The 27,905-nt window shown below is 34.6% G+C and overlaps 1 protein-coding gene across 1 annotated transcript; it reads right to left on the bottom strand.

Moving 5' to 3' along the window:
* Window positions 1–615: 615 nt before the first annotated feature.
* On the bottom strand, window positions 616–27,209 carry LOC149806741 (glutamate receptor ionotropic, NMDA 3A-like). Its single transcript, XM_089957887.1, has 8 exons — window positions 26,950–27,209; window positions 24,963–25,983; window positions 18,120–18,253; window positions 16,158–16,308; window positions 15,519–15,815; window positions 13,567–13,692; window positions 11,181–11,248; window positions 616–1,483 (listed from the first exon to the last, which is right to left on the bottom strand). Exons 1-8 carry the CDS (start codon window positions 27,207–27,209, stop codon window positions 616–618), a joined length of 2,925 nt encoding a protein of 974 aa, XP_089814013.1.
* Between the last annotated feature and the right edge of the window lie 696 nt (window positions 27,210–27,905).

Genomic DNA, 27,905 nt, shown 5'->3' with positions numbered 1-27,905 from the left:
TCGATCGAAAGGGATGAGGAATTCCGAAAGATAGGTGTAATATAGTAAAAGAGCTTTCAAAATGGATGGTTCTCGACCTTAGAGAATGGAGTTCCTTATTAGAATTCAATCATAAGTAGTATATATTAATTAAAAAAATGTAAAGTTTCAGCGATTGGGGACGTAATTTTGAGACTATTCCGCATAAATGATCTAGACGTGAATTCCAGATGTGGTGTTGATCAATAAATATAACAATTAGTATATGCTTTTTTAACGCAAGACAAGTCTGAGCCATTTCGAGTGAGAAATAGTCTTCTAGCGGTTTCTTAAAGTAAAAAAAGCCCTGTTTTAATTTTACAATAACATGTCATTATTAATGTTTTCTTAATTTAAATCGGGGGTGAATGTGATGTAAGATTATGCAGTAATTGCTTATTGGGTGTTTAAACCAACACTATAATTGTTATTCTATAAATCATTTCAACGTTTTTGGCACAACTACTTTTCAGTGGCTGTGATTTTAATCATCTTTGAAAAGAATGGCATAATTACATGGTATGTGTTTAGAAGATAAAACTCGGCATTTGAAACCAATGCTAAGGAAACTGACCTTATCTCCTAGTTTTGCTAATTTTAGAATTTTATGGCTGCTTCCTTTTGTTCTGTGCGGTTTTCTTTATCTCTATTACTGATCTCCCGTAATTTTATAATATGACGCATGTATCTATTTTGAGCCTCAATCTGGTTTAGTCGGGTCTGCAATTCGATTTCAGATTGCTTCCACAACACTAGTATATCTGCTTTTGACAATGATTCAACGGCACACTTGTCCAATGCAGCTGAATTGCTGAGGTGGAAACCGGTCATGGTATGTCGTCTTATTGTCGATTTTACTCGGTTGTCTTTCAGTTCAATGTTTCTACTAAAATAGTCATTGGCGTGTGTTAGCCGATCGGAACCGCTCGACATGGATCGCACATATCCTGTGTTGACTATGTGCTTCGTGTTTGAGAACTGGTCCACCAAAGAAAATAACTGCAATGTCCTGGGTACGGGTGTCAACATAATGCTTCCATCAGGTATTTGAGTAGGCCACTTATCAAATACCCAGCCTGCCTGGGATTTCCTTCGTGTTTCCTCTATATATCTTATTGCATCTGAATCTGTAGAGCCTGTTTCCACGTCACTTGATCTAATATTTTTCATTTTGACATCATAACGATGATAACCGATTGAATAGTTATCTATATCGTCCTCTTCGCTGACAGCGGGGTTAATATGCCCGAGATAATGGTGATATTTACTATTCAGAAGTTTGTCTAAGGGCTTATTTGCTTCACTGGTGCTGAAATTAGTGTCAATGAAATTTGGTAGCTCCCTATTGCGATCTTGTTCCACTGAGTGAGAACTTCCGGAAGTTACGTCCACTGACGAGATTGTGAAAGGGCCGTTACTTGTAGTATCTGATATTTCTTGTGATTTGTTAAGTAGCCTCTTTAACCTGGATGAAAAGAAACAAATCATCATCGTAGACAGCATTTGTAATTGTGTCCTGGTAATAATACAACGCTCTGACACATGATGTACATGTAGACATATGGGCTTATATAGGTCATACTAAATACCCTAGAGGATTAACGGAGGACTAAAGAGGGTCCACGAAGGACCAAAGATAAGACTTTAAGACACATAAACACTAAAATAACTTGAACAACGCCTTGGTTGCATCCCTATACTCATTCGACCATGCAAAGATCCCCAAAAGAGGACGGAACATAGCCTTTGGTAAAAATGTTGATGCGTAGCAGACACACCCACATGACGACCCAGCAATTGACTCTCATCTAATACATAGTCAGTCATGATTCATACATCATAAATCAAGACGTATATAAATTAGCATAGATACAGTACGAATTAAAAAAATTACTTAATCCTATAATGATAATGTTCTTTCTCAGTTGATAATAATGTCACACTCCACATGTAGGATCCATTTATAACACTTTCCGATTTGTCATATTATGCCATACAAACGTACAAAGGCAGGAGATTCCATCCCCTAGAACCCTTGCCAGCTTGTGTACGCTTCCCCTAAATGCTATTCATGAATCCATTCTTGCTGACAGTCATTGATGTACTAAGGCAAATTGGAGTTCAGGGCGACAATGAAAGCCCAAAGGTGTTTTGGTGCCCCAAGAGCTATGGCGCCCGGGGCAACCGCGTAGTCCGCCTTCCCCCCCCCCCCCGGGTTAGTACGCTACTGCTGACTGTGTGGATTAAGATGCATATGATAATGTGTGCTGAAAATATAGAGGTCATTTTTGTTTGACTTCATGAAAATATTAAAGGTCGTCTGCTTCGGTTGCCGCACCATCGTTCCTTTTTATTTTGTGCAATTATTTTAACGAGCAAAGTAAGGTTAGATTTAATGTATGTATGCTGGTTATAATTCTGAATGTGACAGGATTAGTGATATGAAAATTAGTAAATTTTACATAAATTTTCCACATCCAACGTTAACAGTTCAAGGCAAAAAGTTGAATATTCCCACTTTTGTTTGGAGCTGTAACTCACACACGTTTAAACAATACAATATACATAAAACTTGTTGATACATCTGTATCTCAGATCAGTAGCATTTGTCCCAGCTGTCACCTAGAAGCAGTTTATTTATTTCAGATAATGGAACTAAACGTTTTACCACATAAAGTCATAGCTTGATGGTGAATCATGTATATCAATATCGTGTGTATCAATAGCAAAATCTAAGTCACATGCTCACTTTTTCAAGTAGGACTTTAACTAATACCCAGCGGTTGTAGTGTCATCAAAATCTTGTTTACATCTCAACTTAAATAGTGTTGTTTATTGTTCGTGGTATTTCTGTAAATCTTAGAATCATAGGTCAACATTATGGATCAATGTGTCAGGATTCTAATTCAGAAGTTCTCACGGAAAGAAATACTGAGATAAAACCTCATATATCCATGCTTCGTGATATGCTACTTGTATGATCTAAATTTCAGGCCGAAAATAAAACATTTGAGATGTTGTATTTGGTACAACCATCAAGATCATAGACGTTAAGACCCCGATCATTCCAGGCTTATTTATGTTTTGTGTCTTAGCTGTAACTTTAAAGCAATTAAAAACGGTATTGTTATAAAAGATTATAAAATTTAACATAGTGATCATTTTTACTTTCAAAATTTTCGTGTCTATGTTAAGGTCACTTGCGAATGTACAAATTTGTACTTCCAATTTATAAACGAAAACGAAGAAGAAGAAAAAAAACACATTTAGAGAGATAAAGCTGAATATGATCGTATCAACGATGTCCTTGACTGCGTTTCATGTAGCACATTTAGGGTTTTATTTTGAAGGACGAGATTCTCAACTTTTGGAATAGATTGTAACCATGAAACTGTTTATGATATAACGGAAAATGTACGTATAGTGATATATAATGATTGAAATGTGTTGGATACTCTGTTAGAGGTCATTTCTCAATGTCAATATCAAGCCACGCACATTTGATTCTTCTGACATGTACCTCTTGTGACAAGTTAAATTTTCTTATGAATCTTATTCACAGTTTAAGTGGGACATATCATCTTAAGGCACTTTCCTTCTATTTATCGATCGATCTTTCTATTAATATTTGTTTGTCCAGCCCATAACGTTGTAACAGCTGGATTGATTTTCATGAAACGCTACCCATGACTTGGAAATGTTTTAGCTACTATATCCAGAAACCCGGCCGTGATGTTAAGTTTTCAGTCAGGCAAGAGAAAATGCTATTATATGACTTATGAATTGTATGGAGTATAACTTTCGATCTGCTGAAAATATTTAAAAGAAATTTTAACCAGGTATGTATCATTAAAAGATTGTATCACAGACCATAACCAAGGTTAGGATTACAACAATGGAAAATATAAATTAGTGAGCTCTATCCCCGTTAAAATAATTTAGACTTATATATCTGGGCTTGACAGTGTCTCGCGTATGTACATCAAAGTCCCTCTTCTCAAGATGAAGGTCACAAACAAGAGATTATTTAAGTCACTGGTCTATTTCCCTATCAAGTTTGTCGCGTTTTAATCTCCTAAGATATCTTGATTAAACTGTACCCAGCTTTTCGTCCTATCCTGTAGCTGGCAGGTTATTAGCTCAAACTTCGAGGTAATTGCAAAGGAAAAGGTCACGAAATGGACATACAATATGATGTGTGTTGGTCTTGTTAGCTAAAGGCGCAAGGTTGAGTCAAATCTCATTGATTTTTGGTGCCAACCTCATGATTAACGTTGTAGACTTTGAGTGATTATTCTACAGGTTTTTATTTACTGACACATTTATGGATATTAACTTTAACCTATTTGATTTTGGTAATAATTATTTGGGTTTATGTCTGGTACATGTTGTATCCTATAACAATCAGGTGACAGTAAGTTATTTTGTCGTCTTTAAACACGTTACTTCACAACGTACATGCCAGTTTCTTATAGATATCTCTTATGCCATATACCTAGAATGAATGGTTGTGACCGACAATATATGGTTAGTTGGCCACGTCAAACAGATTAACCAGTGTCACAGAAGTAGAGGTTATGTTGCGAGTTCCTGTTCATTAATAAATCTAGTTTTACTGAGTAAAACATGACGACAGCCAGAGAAGGTGCAGTAGATGCATTTGCCCCACTAGTTATTAAACCTTAATTTATTAGTTATACAAAATTCTGAGCAACAAATAACTGACACTGCTAATGAGTCTACGCATGCTTTTAGAACCTACATTCTGGAGATGAAGACAATTTTATTAATTTTGAAAGAAATGCACCTAAAAAGTTTTTGAAACCAGTCTAAATGAGATTATATTTCATGGCATAGACTTTGACATCAGGACATACCCAGTCAATGCATTTCTGGCATGCTTCATACTTTTTCAACGATCGAAAATTTTAACAATGTGCTGTAACTTAAGACAAGTTGTTTTTCTTTCTCAGGAGTATTTTAGTTTTCAGAACGCAGAAACTTATTTTAAAAAAATAGAGAGAAAAAGAGCGTATTATTTGATAAAAACGATGGCTGTTTATTTTTACTTATGAAACAGTTATCCTAACATTATTCTTAGCAAAACCAAAATGAGTCTGATAAATCGCATACTATTTTGTACTTAAAATAAACTTAAATAAATTACCTTTGAAACGCTTCTACGAGAATCAGTTTTCTGACTAGACTCTTTGTTAGACACACACACACACACACACACACACACATACATATATATATATATATATATATATATATATATATATATATATATATATATATATATATATATATATATATATTCTCTAGAATCAAATAAAGAGACGATAGGTTCGTCCTGTTCGTCTTTTAATTCTTTTGTTTTGAGAAAGAGAGATGGATGTTACAACGTAAACATTCGCTCGGTAATACCCTACTATCGAATTGAACAGCAAACGGCTTTCGTTATTTTTTATTCTACAACAACGAATCAAATCTGCTTCACTAGTAGGATACATTGATGTGTAGTAAAAGTAATTTATCCCAATGGCGAAAGCCGCAGACAGTCCTTTTTATTACAGTAATTGATGTGATTGTTTCAACATTCACATTCGAGGCTTGCACGACATTTGCGCTGTAGATTAGTGTTTAGATGCTTCGGGTGAACACACAACCGTTAGTCAATAGTTATTGTTAGACGAGGAAACCCCTACGCACGTCAAAGTTGACCTTCCATTTCTATGTTCAGCTAGATTCACTGAACTCAAGATAAATTTGAATTTCTTTCATATAACTTGGATCAAGCAGAAAAAGCTGACACAAACCAAAAATTATTTTTAAAATATTATCCAGGAATGCTCCTTTAAATTTTTGGTGGATTTTACTAAATGTTTGATTTTTTAATTTTGTTAAAAATTTAATAAAAGGTATGTTAGGTCTCCAATGGCAAACAATAATGAGTAAAGAGCATTCTTACAGGAAAATAATGACACGTAAATGAGGACAGAATGTTCACATAATATCTGAGGTAAGCAAATCGCTGAGCGTAGAAAAGCGATCCTACGCTCTTTAAATTCAAAGCGATTATCCACATTGTTAAATATAAGCATTACTTCCCGGCTGTATATTTTGAAGACATTTTTGTGCTGCCCATCTGCTCTCTGGTACATAGGAAGTGCAAAGTTAAATTCTAAGGAATGGTAATCAACGCCATTAATTAAAACGATTATTAACTGTGCTGAAGAACACAACGTCCGAATGGAAGTAATTATATAACAGAGACTGTGTTTGAATGAGGACTAGAGATTCAACAAATAATGACTGGAAAATGTGTAGGCAAAGCATGCCGTTACGGGATTATGTTTAAAACACTTAGGATCAACAACAACAAAAAATAATATATTCGCACGGTAAAAATACAATTTCGGCACAGAAACCTTCAGGCCTGGCCTAATAGTTTGCATATTCTAAGCCGCCACGCTGGTTGTGGGGTCCAGCCTGTGCTGTTAACGTAATATACCTAATTTGTTTATCAATTGGAGCGCGGGAAACCGCCAAGCTCCCCTTGCCCTAAGGCCGGTCTTGTAAACCTAATGGAACCCACGAGGGATTCGACTTGTATCTATTTATTTGTATATATCAAGTTCATGATAGGAAATTCAGTAGAGCATCATTACAAAACACATCAGACCTTTCCAAGAATGAGTAACTCTATGGAGATCACAGCTTCTAACAAAACGTTTTGTCCCCTATGTCTTCTGTGAGCAAACTAAACATTGTTTAAATGTCATATCCGATTGATTTTATGTTTAACAATAAATATACCTAACTGACCGAAGTCAACTCCGAATCTCAGTAAAGTGATACAATAATCGCAAAAGTGAATTCAGTGTGGAAAAATGGGGGTGGGCTGGAAGCTTCTATGGGTCACTTGTAGCGACTGCTAAAGCAATTTCATGATTACATTTTTGTAAAACGATCCATCAGATGTCTTATAGATGATGAAGAATATATTAATTTTCACACCCCATAAAACTGTAATCAGCAAAGACCGGAAAGAAGATTATTATTTCCAACACCAGTTCAAACCAATTAATGAAATAATGTGGTAGATGACTTACTGTGTAGAAACATAAACTGTTTAGTAACAGTTAGCATTATTAGGCCCGAGTATCGTTTGCGAACTAATGGGGTCGAAAAAATCCTCGCCCATAGCGAGAAGTGGAATATTAAAAGCACGTCGTATTTTAAAAGTAAAAGTACAATATATCGTCCGGACTGCCCATTTCTGAATCATTTCCTATCAAACACCCCACCCTTACAATCCAACACGTCGCTTAGACATTCCAACACCCATTCATCCCTTAGGCAACACTCCACACTTCCTATACTAAATGTCGTATAAAGTAAACAACGCCCAATCACTTACTGACCAACAACCAACACATATATTATCCAACTCATTGTTTGAAGTGATCAGCAACTAATTTTTAGCTATCCAGCACATATACTTACTATTCCCTGCGCCGTTTGAGTCCCCAGTACCCACTCTTCAATTTATCGACAGAAGGGCCACGTCCACACACTTATCCTATGACAGGAAACAATTATGTTGTCCAGATGGGCAATTACCCTTTGTCAACAGTTTGATTTTTCTGATGCGAATGCAAAAATCCTTTTTTAACTTTGAGAGGAAGAAAGATTTTTTCAGAGAAGAAACTGAAGTAAACCTTGTCCGACACATCTTTGATACCGGACTTTGTCTTCACCGATTAACGGCATGTCACACCAACTTGACATGAGGTATTACTGGAATTCTCGGCGGACTACATCTTGCCAGTTCTTATTGGAACAATTCCAGTTAAAGTTTTGACCATGCCTGTTCTGTGTTTTGGTTTTTTATGAGATGTTCATAGAGCAGCAACAGACGACTAAGACATTGACCTACTAGAAGTATAGATCGGTTTATATTTTGTTTGTTACACACTTTACGAGGGTAGACTGATTATTTGAGGATCAGAAAAACGTGCAATTTATTAGAATCCAGCGTTTCGAGGTGAACATTTTGAATTTGTTCTGACTTTACGGTTTCATTTAACTCTTCAAAATTTACAACTTGATTAGATTGATAGTTCTGCGTTAATGTTTTCACATTACATTTGCTACTTTTTCGTATTGGTTCTGGCAGACGTAATATTTACGTCCTTGACTGCCGAAACTCAAAATAGTGTCTTCAGGATCTTCGTCGGTCCAGGCTCCTAAACATTCGTATTCGACATGTAAGTCATATCATTTAGGACGATCCATTTACATATAAGTCTCGGTGTCAAAGTAAATGAATTGATCTCCTAAAAGTTCTACGACGGACTTCAATTCAAAACCGGGATCAGCTGTCACGTAAGCAGCAATAATGCGTTTTTAAACATATTGCACAGCCCAAGCTCTCGGACCTCGTAATTCATCAAGATCAAATCCTCGGATACGATTTTCATGCGTTTAATGCACTTTCCTTTATCGTCGATAAAACTTTAAGCTTTTTGTGGTTTTCTTGTTTCGGCTATGATTCGATAATTCATCGGGTTCTTTGTCCTATCTTTGAATATAACACTGATTCATCTCGACGACGTGGCTACACAAACGACATTGTTTCTTTCCTGCACAAACGTGTGACTGTTTGGAATTGGAAAGAACTTGGTGTCCACAGACGGGGAAAACTGAATTATTCGCATGCAGTTTTCTGCTATTGGAATTGTTTCATGCGATTTCGTTTGTTACATGCTAGACTGAAGAATGCTGTCTTGGAAGCAAAGTACTGAATATTGTATTGTCCTAAAGGAATGCAATCCTAGACGCTAATCAGTTGCGATCTCTCTCTCCCCACAATGAAAATATTACTCCCGATTGCTAAATCATTGGTTACATTTGTCACAATAATAATTGTATTTGAGAAATCCTGTGATACTAGTAATGTTGTCCAAAAGGGTTTTGGTCATGATAGATACGAATATAATTTTCGCCAGGAAAATTAGGTTCGTGAAACGCGAGATCTGCACATATTATTTTAAGGGACACTGTCAATCTATAACGAGGGGCTAGCAGGTCTTCAAGTTTATATATTTCAGGAACTCCACAAATTGTATCTTGCCAAACTCTTGCTTGTTCCAAATGGATGTCTGCTTCTCTTCGTTTGTTTTCCTATATCCAGTTCTCTGATGCTTTTCCATAATCGTTCGAATTGCCTAATGGCAGGGTCTAAACACATCTCATGTTGATGGATGTTAATCTGTACGATACTTCGATACTGGGATATTGGTCAATCAATAAAAATGCTTCATCCGCCGGTACATGAAAGAGGTAAAACATGTGTCGTATGAAGTGTGGATTTTTTCATCGGTACTATCAGACTCATTATTCAATTGTTGGACGTGCTGACTTTTGTTCAAGATTTTGAAAGAAGTTAATTCTGCAGGTGTATTAAACTCGATCCAAGTATGGTGGCTTAAATATGTTCCGAGTGATGGATAGTCTCAAAGGGTGTTTATCTTTTGCTGCGCACTGTCATCTGATTTAATTGAAGATTTACTCCAAGATGTCTTTGAGTCATATGCTCTCGAGACAAGGTTAAGATATTGACGGAAGTGGAATCATCAACAATACTTTTCAGTATGCTCTTCAATTCTACTTTGTGTATGTAAGTCATGCTGGATCACCGCCAATATCACACACACGACTATTTGAGAAAGAAAATATTGTTTGCTTCATTAGATTATTGTCCTTTGCAGTGAGAAGAAGATTGCGAAGAAAAATAGAGAAGGAGTATAGCATGTGTTAACCCTCTTTTAGTAAACGCTCCAGTATCCCTTTTTTTAAAATTTACATAGTTCTCATATGAAGAACATACTATTCAGTCATTGCAACTATTGTTTTAATTATTTGAACATGTTTGTCTGTAATAAATCAAACTAAAACCCCACTTTACCTACTTTGTATGATATTATATTTGTGTATGTGTATGTGTAATGTTATGTATGTCTATATTCTGTGTTAACTTTTGTCCATGATTGTAGATTGTAAGGGTCATTAGTAAACAACACATTGCATAGCGAACTTTCGTCAATGGTTCTAGATTATACTTTAAGATAATGACCATTTGTAAATAAGACGTTTACTTGAATTTGAGTTCAGGGTACAAGTTTTTCAATTGGAAATGAAGTTCTATGGTTTACCTGTTAATTGTTCCAGGTTGTTTGCTAAACTTTAAGCCAACAGACCTCACCCTGTTAACGGATTTGATGAATTTTTCCATTGGAAATGACATTTGGTGTGTATCATACGTCAAATTACAGTGTGTATATAAAAGAATACCAAGTGAGCAATTATTCATCCCTACTTTACATTCAGTTTCATGAATAATTGTTGGTTATTTTCAGATATAATAATTTGAGAGAATCATTATTAAAAATTATTAATTGCAATTACAAACCACTCAGACATTTTGGACAAAATTATTCAAGAACATTCTAGATTTTATCTTTGTGATACCTCAATTAATTTATCAGAGACGCTCTTCTGAGACTATTGGCATAACTGCACATTCAATACTGGAATTCTTTCGAAAAACTCTATATTTTATGATGTTTTGAACGACTTTTACTTTTTAACTTTCTCTTCTAGAGAAATAAAATATTTGTTGAATTTGATTAAATTTGGTTTTCTTTTTTTTTACTTAGACCATATAGTTGTAATTGTAAGAACTCCTAACCGCTGATTAGTAAATGAGTGCGTATTGGTCAGCAGATGAAATGGGTGTTGGTCACTCAAGCGGCTAGTTGGATAGTAACTGTGTGATCTTGCATAGTACATGACTCAGTGTTGGTTAGTCCAAACGGCCTTTAGGATAATAATTTTACCATTACAGTTCCCGATTGACACCATATTTCATCAACCCCTTTACTACAAAACTAAGACTCCTGCCTGCATCTTAATTTTTCCATTTAGCCCATAGATTTCAATTTTGAAGCACGAGAATTGTTAAATTCGCTTTGAGACCATATGGTCTCATTTGAGGTCATAGCCGCCCCCATTACTACTGACGTAAACTCGCCTTCCGTCTGATATGCAACATAAATGTTGGCACCATTGGATACATTTTTTATTTAACTTACGCAACAAGGTTTCCTGCTATGTCACCAATTCCTTGTTTCTTGTGCTTTACAAGATTCATCTCATTTCTCTGTAAAAAAAAAAAAATTATGAAAGGGAAACTATTTGCTATCACGTATAATCTCTCCATACGCTTGTGTGTATGTGTGTGTGTTGACATTATTTTATTGTTTTGAAGTGAGTACCAGAATCTTTTAAAATAATATTGATTCATTTTTTTGTAAAAAAAAAAATTAATACAATATGTTAGTTTGAATCACATACAAGTACGAATTTGTAAATAACATACTATCATCAGTTGGAATGTTATACATGGAACGTCAAAATGTTGTAACAAGAAAATTGACAATGAAAATATGGATCTGACTGCAAAGCATTGTTTTGTCCATTGTTACGACTCTATGATATTATATTGCATAACAATAAATAGCGATAACCAACAAGTTTTGCTTAATTTAAAATATTAATTTATGTTCTTAAAATACAAATTAAAATTATAAGAAATAACTCACAGTATGGTAAATGAACTCCTGAAAATCCTGTTCTTTCAATTCCAATAGTTCCATACGTTTCAAATGAATTCCTAATGATGACTGTAGTGTACAGATGTAGCAACAATACAGGAGAATCACTATTTTATAAACTGAAATGTCTTTGAATGAATGTTAGATCACAATGATTCCGTACAGCTATTAAATATCCAAGCAGTCTTTAAATTGAATGCTATAGCACTGCAATTTCAATGAATGATTAAAATTAAATAAAACGATTAAAATAAATGCATCAATCCTCTCATAAATCTTACAAGACCAGCAATACTATTAAGAATGACTATTACGCGCAAAAATTCGTTTATATACCAAGCTAACACTCAATTTCGAAAACGCAATTCCAGGCTTTCAGTGAATCATCGATGTATTTTGAAATACTGTTTACAGTCAACAAAGGTTACGTGGTTTACATTAGCTATTCAGGAAATAGGTCAGTTTCCTTTGGTCTAGGAAACACGTGACCTTCATTCCAAGAGCTCGTGACCTTTTTGGACTACGTGAAGTTTACTTGCACTTATAGCTCGAATCTACCTTGAAACTTATGAACGAATCAATTTACGCTTTTGGTACCGACTCGCATTATTGTACAAACGACGATCATATGATTTTAGCATTCAAAATGCCATATCCTAAGTGATCCTTAGAAAACAATTATTATGAAAATAATGCACACGATATAGATATACATAACACTATATGGTGTCGTACATCTTATAATGTATCTTTAGTTTCATGTTACATTACTCTACAGTAACAGTGCTTGAACTCTGAGCTAAACAGAGACCACTGTTGCTTAAATATAGGTCACAGTCACTTGGTACTGATCAAAGAGCGTAGGTATTTTGCCATATTTACATACCAAGTTACATGACTCTGTAGGTAACAGTGCGACTATATATCAGCTAAACGCAAAGGTTAATGTGCGTCACTGTCGTGAAAAATAAAGGTCACAGTCATGGAGTTTTGAATGAAGCAGGTACTTCTTGTGACGTAGGTCACTGGTATGTGAAACATAGGTCACAATGGCCTGGTTGTTTATACTTAAATGTGTAATACTTTTCATGAACATCTCAATACCAAATTACTTAGCTTTGCAGGTAATCCTGTATCAGTAATTAAGCTAAACGCAAATGTTAATGAAGGTCATTTTGGTGGAAAATATAGGTCAAAGTCACCAAGTTTTTGCTAGAACTTAACCAAATCCCTAACCTAGAATAAAACGAACTCAACTCCAAGGTAAGCGCAAATCGCTGATCAATGGAAGACAGGACACAGTGACCTAGTTTTTGTTTAACACTGCATTACTCCTAATGAAACATTTAATATTAAGGCATAAGACTACACAAGCAGAAGTGTCTGAGAAAATGATCTGAAGGCAAGCCTGAACTTTTCTCTTCACGACCGTCAGATCCATGGACATACGGATAAATATAACCAATCCATAAGCACCGTTTTTAAGAACTGCTCAGTCGATCCATACTTCTGTACTAAATAAAGTCCTCAACTTATATTTAGCAAACAATAGTCCTAAATCGGAAAAAACGTACCAGCTTTGGATTTTAAAAGGTCAGGTTTTCACGTGTTATTTTGAAGTCAATAATACTTGATGCAAAGCAACAAATTATTTATTTTATTTATTATTAATTTAGATTCCTTTCATTGTTTTCCAAAGTACTGTAAATCGTATATTGATTTGAATACTACTAAAAATTAAATATATTCTTTATTCATCGTTCCAGAGATTAGTAAAATGTGTAAAATACATAAATCCTTTTGCTCTGATTTTATCATATGTACATGACTCCACATTCATAACAAGACTCTTTCAGGATGGTACCTTTTCATGTAACTCATTTTTCTGGAAGAGTCGGATAAAGTGACGCCTTTTGACCATGTTTATCATTTCTATGGCCGTCTGTCTGGCAGACACAAACTCTTCACTAACGATGGACCGATACAACCTCTAGGAGAAAGAATGAGAATAAGTTGAAAACCTTTGCTTCATATTACAAAACTTCTTTAAAACAATCACTCTCTGACATAAGAATCCTGGAGATAATATATGTGTGCGTCATGCTTGTGTGCGTATGCGAATATGTCTCGTACTGGATTCGTGGTTCCCTTCCTTATCGTTTAACTAATGAGCAGAGCCCTCTTACACAGAAAAACAATCCAAAAAACTCCAGTACACTTGCACTATCTAGCGAGAGACAATGATGGGTGAAAACTCTTTTTCCATAAAAAATAAATGCGACCTTTCTCAGTCGTACCAATTTTAAACAGATCAACTGTTGTTTGCAAGAACAATATGACTACAAATTTGTATATGGGAATAATTTTTGAAGGATACATTCTTTTAATACGTGTTCTGATATTTTACATACACTATTATTGTTCTTGCTGGTTCGAAATATAAGAAGTTTTATGTACTTTTAAAGTGTTTGTTTTGTTCCCCTTTTATAGGATTAAACGATAGTACAGATCTTTGGTTTCAAATGAGAAAAATGTAATGAAGAAAATCGATCCGCAAATTCATTCATATAAGTAAATGAATTTGTGTTAGAAAAAGAAACTGCAAAAATCAAACTTATTTGAATATGGAAAAAGTCCAGAAAAGTAAGAAAATTTTCAAAATGTATTTTTATTGCATAATTATGTTTGTTCATGCATTTGCACATAAACTCTGAGGATTCCAATATGTTTTGCGAGTAAATGTGGCAACAAGGTTGTCGATACAATCGTAAAGGCTTAGATAGTGTCAACATGTGATGAAACAAAAGCAACTGGGCCAATGTTTTAAAATATTTCTAGTAAATCATTTGGTAAAGTGAAACCGGTTCTGCTTGCATGTACATATATATGTACACAAGCCAAATATAATGTGCAAAGTCAAACTGGTTCTTGCTAATTCTATAACAAGGCATATTCCAGTCTCAGTCCAAAAAAGTGTGAATTTTTAAAAAAATATACCCCCCCCCCATATTCACTTAAATAAGGTGAAAATCGAAAGATGTAATCTATATATAGTCATGAACAAGTTTTCTAAACTTCCACTGTCTATGTCAACAGGCTATACAATTTCGTTGCCCAAGTCAACATACCTTCAAAAATTCAGTTGCCTGTGTCAACAGGCTTTCAAACCTTTCAATGCATAGGTCAACAGGCTTTCAAAAATTTCAATGCCTGTCAACAGGTTTTTAAAATCTTCCATTGTCTAGGTCAACATATTTCTGAATAATCATACTCACAGGCTTTTTAATCAAAATAAACAAAACGTTTTTAATATTATATTTAAATAGTTTAAAGTCACGTAAATAGTGTGAAAATCTGAAAAGATAACCTAGCTATACATACAGCACATATACAGAAACGTGCATTATTTCTTTATGGATTTCAGACAGCTGTGTAACTTATTATTTGCTAACGAGAGAATATATCCTTTAACTCAATTTGTTCAATAAAAAGAGTAATAAAGATGCTTGTAAAACATACAAATGTCGTTTAGATGTCCTGAAAATTTAACTTGGTTCGCTGCACGACGATATTTATATTCTCACCATGCTTCAGTTGTCGACGTTAACTTGCTTTTGGTACAATCATTGTAAAACGGATTCGAGACGGAAGTACTAACGTGCGGAAAATACGGACAAACAATAGCAGAATAATATACGCACTTATGTTATAATAGTGAAAAATAAAATAAAAAACGTCTTAATGAATATGCGGTAAGTGACTAAGATGTTCGTTATTAAATCTTATAACAAAACACTTAGATATTTATATGCATACCTGACTGACAAAGGCAATCCTTTTACTCTTCCAGAAGCTGTTTCTAGGCTTTATTCTGACTTTTGGCACAAGGCTAACATAGACAAGGTGTTCAAAGCATAATAGAATGAGAGCAACTCCCATGGCTACCAAAAGCATAACGAAAAGTCCTACAGTGTGCTCGAGGCCAAACTTTTTCCAAACTATGGAAGATTGTAGGTTATTAACACATCGTCTCCTGTTTCTCAGATAGCGCCATTTTAGTTCGTCGATCATTCCTGATTTAACATACTTCAGAACAAGGGCAGATATTTTTTCCTGGACAAAAACAGTCAAGATAGAAAAGATAATACTCACATCAGCAGGCTAGCGCAAAGTAAAATTCTGATAAAATAATTGTGAACATATTATTCTTTTACTTTTACATCGCACATATTTTAGATATTTCAAGATGAACTATAAATATTATGCAAAATTCATACGTTTACAAAATACATAAATGATGCACAATATATGATGAAGTGAGTGGATAGATTCTTTACCGACAAATAAATGACTAATATAAAATTTCAAACTTGCTATGTCAATCAACATGACTACTTTCATAAAAATTGTATGCTTCAGATAAGTTATAATAACTAATACAGAAAGCGTCCTTGCCTTAAGCCAAGAGCCTTTCCTAACTCCAAACGCATACGATTCGTCTCCAAAGAGACGTCCAGCGTACGTCAAAGAACAGTCCGTATCCTCGCTGTGCATGTGATATTCTAGCAGAGTGTGGTCATCCAAGAAAAGATCTATCTCACCATCCCTGTCGTGAAACGGTTATTTAGAATGATTTAGACGTACCATTTTTCACTTATGCTGACATGTAGGTTTGTTTGTATCCCTAGATATTCATGTAATTAACAGTCTATTACAGTGACATTAGTATCAGACTTTTTTAAAGGTTATTCCACCAAATATGATACATTAAGCTTCTAAGATATGGTCTACACAAAGTAAAGCAAACCAAAAACAATCTTTTTTAAATACGTTTCTGTTACTTATTGTATGCAAGCTAACGAACAATCGATTGTTCACTAAGTAAATGAAGCCAAGAGAAGTAAAGAGAAGCCAGTATAAGCTACCTTTGAGCATATGTTGCAAAACTCGCCTTAGTGTGTCGCAGCCTGAACAACCGATTTACGGCAGATCGTAAATAGCTAAATACTGCCTATCGTTTTCCTCTTCAATATATGATGAGAGACAGAAGCTACAACCATATCATTCCCCAACGTTCACAACTACACATAAAGTAACAAGTGACGACTTATCGATGACATCAAACAGAACTGAGAAAGTAATTTGTAGCTGAACAGGAAACGTTGATTTTACAAAAGCAAACATCCTTAAATAAAAGAAGTGGCAATGATTACAAAATCTGAGGAACCTCTGAGTATCTGAGTATGTGTCACTATATATCTCTATTGTGCTGAAGTGCCTATACACGCCACTAAATAATAATAATAATAATAATAATAATAATAATAATAATGTGGGCTTAGTAAAGCACATATCCCCTACAAGCTCTAAGCACTTTCTAATATGTTATAGCACATACAAACATATGCATGTTACAAAAACCAGTCACCATGAAATTACACAACAGAAACATGCTGAAAACAGTTAAGGAAGTAAACTTTATTAAGTCGATAAGTCTGTTCTTGTAGTCGAAATATGTGAGTTTTAAGAGCATTCTGAATGAAATCACACTTTCCTTGTGTGTAAGATCTATGGCATTTTTGTTCCACGTAGTTGGGCCCTGGTAAGCAAATGAACGCTGTCGGTATGACTTTGTTTTAACAGTGGGAAAAATGAAAATACGAGGGTATGAAGAGTAGCGTTAGTTTCTAGATGGGGTGTGAACAAGGGTGAGGTCAGATGGGTATGTTGGACTGGAATCAGTAATGTAGCATAGTGAACAGATTTTGTGTTGAGTCTGGATCGAACGCGTACCCAGTGAAGGTTATAGAGCAGGTAGGTGTGTGTGTGTGTGTGTGTGTGTGTTCAGCCCTTCGTACTCTAAAGATGATCCGAGCAGTAGAGTTTTGAACATTTTGAACCAGATATAAGTGAATTACAATAGTCCAGTCTTGAAAGTACTAAGGAACACACAAGTGTTTAAGCGGCATCAACTGAAAGAAAACTTCGAATTAGAGCTGATGCCTCCAGCTCAATATATGCAGCCTTGCATATATTCGTTACATGTTGGTGTAATGAGAGCATCCTATCAAGAGTAGTACCTATGTTTTTTTACTGACCGTTTTAATTCAATATTGGTATTGCTGATGCTTGTTGTTTGAGGTAAAGAATGAAAATGAGAAAGTCATTGCCTGGTGATCATGATGGTTTCATTTTTATCATCATTCATCTTTATCTGTTACATTTCATCTATGACTTCTCATCGGAAAGGTCGTTGGAAGTGTTGTGCATTTATTCCTTGACATTAGATTTTACGTAACCTCTAAGAGCTCTTTGCAGCTGCAGCTTTCAGTGGTCCTAGAAGGTGAGTTTACTGCATGACTATGTTAGGGACATTCTTCTTAATAGCGTCATAGATCTGCTTATGAATAGTGATACCTGAGTTTCCGAAAAGCCTCCTGGACAGAGTGGACATAGTGTCTCTGTAGCTTGATCCCTAGACCACTGTTGACCGTCTTGGTGAACACTTCAGCTGCACTGTTTGGAAGCACGGCTATCCGCTTTTCATGCAGCTGTAAAACGAGTGAAGAGTCAAATAGTGCATCGTGGGCCAGTGAATTCGTATCTTAGCACCCAACTACTGAAAACTACATTTTAGTTGTGTATCTTTAGATAACTTTCCCTGACTAGTTTGCAACAATTCGGTCATGTGGACAGATGTGTCATCAGCATTTGAATTACTCAGTATGTGGTATACGAATCTATAGATTACTTTCCCTGGCTAATTGCAACAAGTCCTTCATGTAGGAGATGCCTCTATTAAAGTGTTGTAAGCAGGATATAATTTTTGAAAGATTATCTTGAATATTTCTTTCCCACTTGCGTTCGTAAACAGAGTTGCTGATGACGTAATATCATTCATGTTGATGTATGCAGCACGCTTTTGTATTTTGAATATTCTATGTAATTGTCCATCAAAAGAATTTCTCTCAAAAATTCGTCATAGGCATCACATGTAGTATGAACAAGTTCCAAGGGCAGATATTTTAGACGACATAGCTATGCAAAATAAAGTTCGTATTATGCGAGTGCGATCTTTTGCCCCAAAGGTTAAGCAATCATGCTCGTTTTATTCGAGCTTTTGCCCCAAGGCGATCAACTTCCAAGGGAATACGTCTAATTTCAAAATTGATTTTTCCAAGATCGCTGACGTGGTTGATCTCAATAGCTTGGTTATGTGAAAAGATCTAAGTTAATCTATCTGCATGGCATTTTGTAAATTTGTGATAAAAAAGTAAGTCTGTAATAACTTAGGAAAAGAAATATGGCACCTCGCATGTACTGTCCATTTAAAAACAGAAAAGAAATTGAAATTACTTAACGTATCTACACCTTTTTCCCTTTATACGTGCAAAATACAACTGAAATGGGTATTATTTTCGCTATAGGTAACATAATTTGTATTATACAGTAAAGCAAAGAGTGTTTCCCTTTATAATTGCTAATGCACTCTAGGAATGTTTTATTTAATATTTTCTCTCAAAATCAGTCATTGTTTAACAACATCTAGAATAATCTACTTGAAGGGGATTCTAAATAACTTTATATAATATTTCAGCATGAACCAAGTATGATCAGTTTGTTGAAATGTCCTCTTCTAAACTGCTAATTGCTAAAATCAATCGAATGCCATCGGTATGCAGCTGGTATAAGGCTGGGATCAATTGGAAATTTCTAGAACTATCCATGATAATTATTAGATCTATTAAAACTGCGTCAAATATTTTTCGTTACCAGACACTAAAAAAAGATTTGTTGTGGTTAGTAAAATGAGAAACAAAACACACCTTATTACGTGTTTTATTAAAAACAAATAATTAAAAGATGAAAATAAATGCCAAATGTAGAAATGTTCTACGAAAGAAGATATTAAACGAAACTCTAAATATCAATGTTGATGTTTTTTTAACACATACAAATGTTCTATTACAGTGTATTCTCTTGTCTTAAAGAGTTTCGATTACCAAAGAAAGTCACGGATACTTGTTTTTATTTTGAGATAAATATTTTGATCGAGTACATAATCACAGCATTCTCCTTTTCTTTGTGTGAGTAGATCATTATCTGAAAATGGAATATAAAAAGGTAAGCAAGGCCTATCTCGGTGTTTCTAAAATAAATGTGTTGTCAATGTTTACAGAGGTTGCTCCAGAAAGCGGTTGGGAGTGGAGTGGGAGGGTAGTGGGGTGTAATTCCAGTGCGTATCGAAGATAAACATAACTAATATGTTCATATATGACGAGACACGCCATACGTCATTTACAAGATCATTCCACAAGCATATACTACCCAACCCCACTTTTTGCAGGAAGTTATGACTACTCCAGGATTTCAGGAGAAAGCGACGCAGGTTATATTTTTGTTTGTTTGTGGCAATAAGCTTTCAAAACCAGACAGAATTTCACCTGTCAGCCAAGTGACATGACATAAAGAACAGAGTATTGAGCTGGGGAAAAAATGTGGATAGGATACGCTACGGCAAGGCTTTCATTTTATAATTATTCAAGTACGATTGGGTGACTATTCACCAGTTCGATAAATAGGTGAAAAAAACCCAACAAACTAATGCTATTCTTGCGAACTATATTATAAACGTGATAGAATCTTATTGTCTTTTACAGTGGCATCATTCCTGTAACTTGATGGCTTCTTCATACCTGCTCAACAAACATCAGATGCATAAACTTCAAAGGCATTTCTTTACAATGGATAAAGAAGTTTACAAGCTTGCACATGAGTCCTCTGAGGTAATGTGTGAAATCTGTACAACAATTTCATCAGTTCTTAATAATTAATCAGAAGTGTGAGGATTTATTGAAGGAAATGGTACATATATAGTTGTTGTTAAATTACTTTGTGTTAAAACATATATATTCAAATAATTTTGTATGTGGAGAATTGGGAGGACACACTTACAGATAAATAAATAAATAAATATATATATATATATATATATATATATATATATATATATATATATATATATATATATATATATATTACCACATTCTAAATAATTGGACTAAGTTAACTTCATCTGATGTAGGAATTAGATATCGGTCAAATCAAATGCTTAGGAACATACAAAACCGTCCTGGAAAGAAACAAACTTTATTGATTATTCTTGGTCTGATGGAAATGTGGATAAATCAAGATGTTGGGAAAAACATTAAAAAATGTCATGTGTTTCTCGTCAAACAAAATATTTCTGAATAGATTATTTAAAATGGGCAATCTAGAATTTAAAAAAATACGTTTGTCTGTCCATTCATAACGTATTGAATTAGAAACATTTAAAAGACTGCATTCTTCGACACTACGCCAAAGGACTTTTATTTTTTGCAGCATGCTGGAAGATGAGTAACACTTAGTATTAGAATGGCAATGTTATTTTGAGATAACAAATACTTATATAAATTCTTATTTTTGGGAAGGCCCGAGTATGTTGAAATCTATTAAATTACTATATTCCACAAAACCTGCTGAAGTTAGAAGTCGGAAATCATGTACACAGAGCACTACTTGAAAGCAATAATATGTTGACAGCTATAACTATTATCATTATAATCATCATCATCATCATCATTATTATTATTATCATTATTATTATTATTAATGTGTAATTATGTTCACTGTTATATTTCATCAATTTCCATTTCGCTTCCTAATATATGCATTTATATCTATCATATTTATATTTATATATAATGTTCTTAGGATACTACATAGAATTAATTGCATTTTGAATGTTTCTTCTATATCTAAGACACTTTTTTGTCTTCTCGCTAAAGAACTTGCATTTAAGCACATGCATTTCCTTGAGCAACGATATTCCGGCGTATTTTTTTAGGTCAGACATTAACACGTCTTGCATTATCGTAAACTATATATATATATATATATATATATATATATATATATATATATATATATATATATATATATATATACGTTGCAGAGAGAGAATCCCCAGTTCTAAAAGTAGCTTCGTAGCAGACGCCTCTGCAAGAATTCATACGCTTAAACAGGCTCCAAAACTGATAGGAAATATCTTTAAAAAATACAAATGGCAATAGAAATAAGTACAATTATAAAGAGGTGCAATTATATGAGTTTAACGTTGTTTTTTTATTAAATTATCGTGATATAAACTGTCAGCTGCCGACTCATACTGCTTGCAGAACATCGTTCGGGCGTTATTTGCTATGTGATGCGGCAACGGACAGTTTATACCACGAAAAGCTCAGAAAAAAACAACATTAAACTCTTAAGTAATATTTCTGCGTGTACGTTATAGACTTTGAACACAAATCGCAGTAAACAACATATTTATAACTCAGAAACAATATGTTTACATTATCTTAGAGTATAACCTACAATAATGGACAAACGTTAGCTATGTAATACGCTGTTTGCAAATGACCCTTACAATCTACAATCATGGTCCAACGTTAAACACGCAATATAGATATACAAAACTCTTGAATCGCGCTAATTATTCTCCGACAATAGGGCATATATTTTGTTTTCCATCATCTTTTAACCACGTGGGTATTTTGTTTATAATTTTATTCAACTTTGTTGTATTTTGTTTTATTTTAATGACGATCCAGCCGAAGCCTAGTTAAACCTCAAAACACTTGTCCAGACGAAGCTTAGTTAAGCCTCAAAACACTTGTACAGCCGAAGCCTAGTTAAACCTAACAAAACTGCAATGGTATAAGATTTGGGGAGAAGCTAAGTGATATAACTTGAATGATGTTTCATAGATAATGGCGTCATTACAATATTTTTTAATGAAGCAAGTTTAGAAGCTGCTTCCAAAATCGTTCGAAGTCCACATGATGGTAAAACATATTCTAAATACTAACGAGATAGAATGTGCCAATGACAGATTACTTTAAATTGTTTTGCTCCATGCTATTCAGTTTCACTGTTTCCTGATGCCAGACTTTTTCTGTTCAGTTTTGCAGATCTGCTATTTATTGTACTTTCAAGTCTTCAAGACAAACACGTAGTGGATCATGAATTTTGAGGATAGACTACCCTTACCAATTCCACAAACATACATGCTACACAAATTAGCAAAGTTGTAACTAATACTAAGAAAACCCGACGATTGGTAGGAAAAGTCAAACGATTAAGACTTCCATTATATTTTTCCAATATATGCGATTATTGTTTTCCTTCATTAAACCTTTCGACATTTTAGGACAAAATCTTACTTGAAAAACTGAAGATGTTAAAATCGACGGTCCACTGGTTACAATGAACCAGTCATCGATCTTTAATATTTCAACGAATTCCTAACACTAATAATTATAGGCACCTTCTCAGCTTGGTCAAGAGATAGACCTATATGGCACTAGCCTGCAATTGTCACTGGGCTGAATGAATGACAGGAAGTTGCCTTAATATTAGGATAATCCTCAAGTAACTTAAAGTAAACTATACATTGAACCAATGTGATTTTAATTAATATTAATAGCAAGAAGGTTGTCAATAGTTTCACTTCACTGCGTTCTCCTACCGCTCCAGTGGCCTAGTGGTTAGAGCGTACGCCTCGGATGTGGGAGGTCGCGAGTTCTAGTCCCGGCCGAGTCAAACCAAAGACTTATAAAAATGGTACTAGCAGCCGCCTCGCTAGGCGCTCAGCATTAAGAAGTTAGTGTCAGGACTGGTCGGCCTAGTGTCAGGATACCGTGATTGGGTGGGACATCATATTACGTGTCTATGGCATAATACCCTAGTGCTAGACATCACTATAAAACTGCCACACTGCAGACATCGTAGTGATAATACTGAAAAATTGTTAAAGCTACGTTAAAAATCGAAAACACACACACACACACACATTACCTATCCATATGATAAAGCATTATTTTATATAAAAATATTTTTATTAGCACGAGCCTAGCATATTGCATTTGCAATGAATCTTAAGTATTGTGCTATTATTAACTAAATATTTATCAAACTGAAAATGCAAATTATACTGAATTTCGACGTGAATATGTATTGATTTCCAAGACGTATAACAGACTGAAGTAGCAAATATCCTACCCTTTTCCTCGCGATAATGTTAGAGGTTAACTGCTTATGTTCCGCTGTGTTTTGTGTATATTTTACCGCTAAGAAAAATCAGTAGAAAAATCATTTTCCTTCCCAATTCAAATTAAAACAACATAGCACAATAAAGCAAAAACCTGCATTTGAACGTAGTACATCTACATACGAGGCGACCATGCTTACACTAGACCACGCAAGTGTCATTTCTTGGTCATGTTATCGACGCTTTAGGGCACAAATATATTTTGTATTTCACTTTAATTAATTATGAAAATTCTTGAAAAATGCAGTACCGGTAACTCACGGTCCAGCATGGTGACTCGGTTTGTGAACGAACGTGTTAAAGAATGTATTGGTTAGGTATGTATATTACAGATAGGTGTACAGGTATGTGTAATACGGATAGGTATGTGTAATACGGAGAGGTATATAGGTAGTGAAATGAGTTGTCTCTTTCCTTGTTTTCAGTGATACGATGTAAAAGAAGGTCTCAACGGAGATTGATTTATTCACTTATGTAGTTGACTTCTATGAAATAAATTTATTATTATTATTATTATTATTTATTCACAAAGTGAGTGGTTGGTAAGTGCTTTGCAGTCAAATAATAAATAATCTCGCGACGCTTGATTAAAAGTTGATTAAAATTAAATATTAAACGCGAAATTCTAGTTGAATAAGATTTATGGAATGTTATGAACGTTTATTTAAGAAGCATTAATTTGCTATTAATATCTGGCATTGTGTAACTTAAAGAATTTTTCTCCATTTCTATTTGTGCATACGACAGTCACGTTACTCTTTTTTGTTCTGATGAACTGTGGCGTACAAAGACCTTGTCTGAGAAACATCAGAATATTCATAATGTATAAATCATATCCGTGTACCACAAGCGTACATCTGATATTTTCAAAATACAAATTTCAATGAATTCCTTATGTATATTTATATATATGTATATGTAAGTTTTTACTTTATAATTATACTTTAATTTAGAGGTATGGACTTTGTAGTCTGAAATAAAGACTTCTTATCTTATATAATCTTATAATCTTATATATATATATATATATATATATATATATATATATATATATATATATATATATATATAGAGAGAGAGAGAGAGAGAGAGAGAGAGAGAGAGAGTACCCTCGAATCCAAAATACTGTACGTCTCTTCCTGGGCAGAATTACCCGCCATAACGGCCGCTAAGTTCGCGGTGTAACTAGCTACCAGGAAGATTGCCATCCACGCCCAGCAGTTCTGTACTATCTTGCTAGGCCAACTTTTGGGATATTTTATCTTCACCGAGTGCCTAAACCAAATAGAATAAACCATAGCTATACCGGAGCCAAGAGAATAGTTACTTCCCGTTCGCCGACCCCAAGGATTGAGACCGAATGGGCTATTCCACTCCAAGAGGGCCGTGGCCACGGCAGTTATTGAAGCAGTCGCAAATATGTATAACCATTCCCATATATTGAAAGGACATAAGAAAGCAATTGTAGAAATGTGTGTTCCACTCGTAAGGGAAATCATATTAAATCCAGAATGATAGAAAGAGTGTGTAAAAGCTATTGCATTCATTTTTGAAGAACTCATGCTTAAAGCACCAGCAATGATGTCAGCTGCACCGGAAACAACGTTGCCAACCATTCCTGTCCAAGTTCCATTCACCAAATGTCCATAGCTTGAATCATTTTTGAAAAATACTACGAAATCGAATTTCAGTTCTTTTGAGATTCTCTGCAGCATTTCCATAACCACTCCTTCGCAGCAAAAAGTGCGATATAATCCTTCCATTTTATCAATTCCATCTTTGAATCTACCTACAATAAAACGAATTATGTTTGGATCATCTGTATATAACTCAATGCAAGCAATCTCGCCTGGACAAAAATAACGAGATTCTACGGGACCAGTGATAAAAACAAAGGGCTCGGATTCTTTCGTTACTACGGTAACATAACCACGCTCTCTTCGAATTGGACCAAATATATGCTGATCAGGCAACATTAATGTGTCAATGTCAAGAGCATCGCCTCGTATGTAGTCAACTCGATTCCACCTTAGTCCACTGGACTCCGATGTCACTAGATTTAGCAATTGATATGTCACATTTCGTCTATTGCCCTCTTTGTCGAACAGGCTATTATTCTTTCTCATCATGCTAAAAGAAAATAATATTTTATTCTAGATTGTAATTTTAAATACATGTATATATTCGTATGTTTGTGCAAAGAATGATAATGACAGAGAAGCATCGCAATTATAAAGTGATGAACATTTTACAACAATTAATTTCAGTTTTGTTATGATCTTAATCAATCTATATTAATGTTCGTACCTGCTTGTTCGATATACAAAAATTATTGTTATGAAAAATTACAGGAAACCGCAGTGTTAAATACTAACATGTATGAGTACGACTTTTGAAGAAAGAAATGGTACTTTCAGAGCTGACGCCGTTAAGACAATTTCCGATAGTGAACGAATTTGAATTCACCCCAAAAACTTCTTCAGCTCAATTGGACATGGCTCTTATATTTAATCCATTCCTACTACAAATAGATCAGACCGATCAGTGCCTGTAAAGAACTTATATTTAATCCATTCCTACGACAAATAGATCAGACTGCGTAAGATCAAATAAAAACTCTACTGAAGCAAAACTCTCTGATCGTCAGAAGTTGAATTTATAGAATCGGTGGTTGGAAATAGCCACTTTGACCGCCAGTTTCTACATTTCAATGTTTATATCAAATAGCATTGAAACAATGTCATATTAAGTCGTCAAAGGTGGAAATTTAGTGACCTTTTGCATCATCAAAATATTTTTAAAAAACCTGATCGCTTTGAACCTGCTTTTTCTCATTATTTTCTCTTGATTGTGTATTTCAATATCAACTTATATTTGCCTCATTGTATCTCAAATTGATGTACTTTAGCAGACTAATTAATTTTCTTTTATTTCTGTTTTAATTCATTAAAATCCATGATTATTTCTCACTTTGGGATGACCATGACCGATGATAGTTGTGACCACGACATATATTTTACCTAAACTAAGATGTGTGTGTGTATATATATATATATATATATATATATATATATATATATATATATATATATATACCTAAAATTGCCAGCACGTAAAAATGTCTGAATTGCATCCTCTGCTTCCTTCCCTGTTTTGTCCAGGATGATATGTTCTACTGTATGCTGAATCATGTCAAGTGTCGACTTTATGATGTCAGTATAATTATCGTTCTCGCCAGTCGTTACGGCTAGCACAGCTGGCGGCAAGTAGTCTAGCATATCTAGGTCAACCGTGAGTGCCGTCTGAGTTACAATCCAAGCATAACCAGCATCTAATAATCCGACCTTATATGCCATGCGCAGAACGGAACCGAAGATTTCCCCAGTACAATGAAGGACGAAGAGCCGATTTCCTGAATGAATGACCTCAAGTAGAGCTCTGCGCAATAGTTTCGTATGGTTCTCGGTTGTTGAAATTGTCATTACATGACTTCCGTTGAAGCCGTCCTCTTGGGAAATTCGAGAAAATGTTTCCACAAAACCGTCGTTTATCAGAGAATCTTGGCAGATAACGTGAACCTTGTGAAGGATACGTTGTCCTATTAAGGTGTACACTTCATTGGCAAGTCCCGCTAAGTTTGGTCTGAGATTGATGATACTTTCTTGATAAATCTGAAGGTGATAAAAGGAAAACAATATATTGTAATCACGTGTGGTTCATGATAAAATTGACATTAACTATAAATTTATAAACCCTGTTTAAAGTTCTGATATAGTTTTCGACCGAGATAAACATTTCGTTCTGACTCTATAAAGACCCGGCTTTGTCCACATTTACTTTATAAATAAATCTTGATAGGGAAAATTTTAGACCATTTATTTCAGTAGTGAATAGCTGCTTCGCTTAATCATGTTGTTTATTTGCTTGATACTTACTACTCAAGTTTCTAGATTTATATCGATAACACTGCAGAAATAGTATTACATGTATATATAAAAAAAAATGACTGAAGTCCGATTTCATCACTTTAAATTATCCCAATTGTCATTATG

The sequence above is a fragment of the Sinohyriopsis cumingii genome, chromosome 1, assembly GCF_028554795.1.
Source record: "Sinohyriopsis cumingii isolate HCF-2022 chromosome 1, ASM2855479v2, whole genome shotgun sequence".
NCBI classification, from domain to species: domain Eukaryota; kingdom Metazoa; phylum Mollusca; class Bivalvia; order Unionida; family Unionidae; genus Sinohyriopsis; species Sinohyriopsis cumingii.
This window is presented reverse-complemented; position numbering and strand designations above follow the sequence as displayed.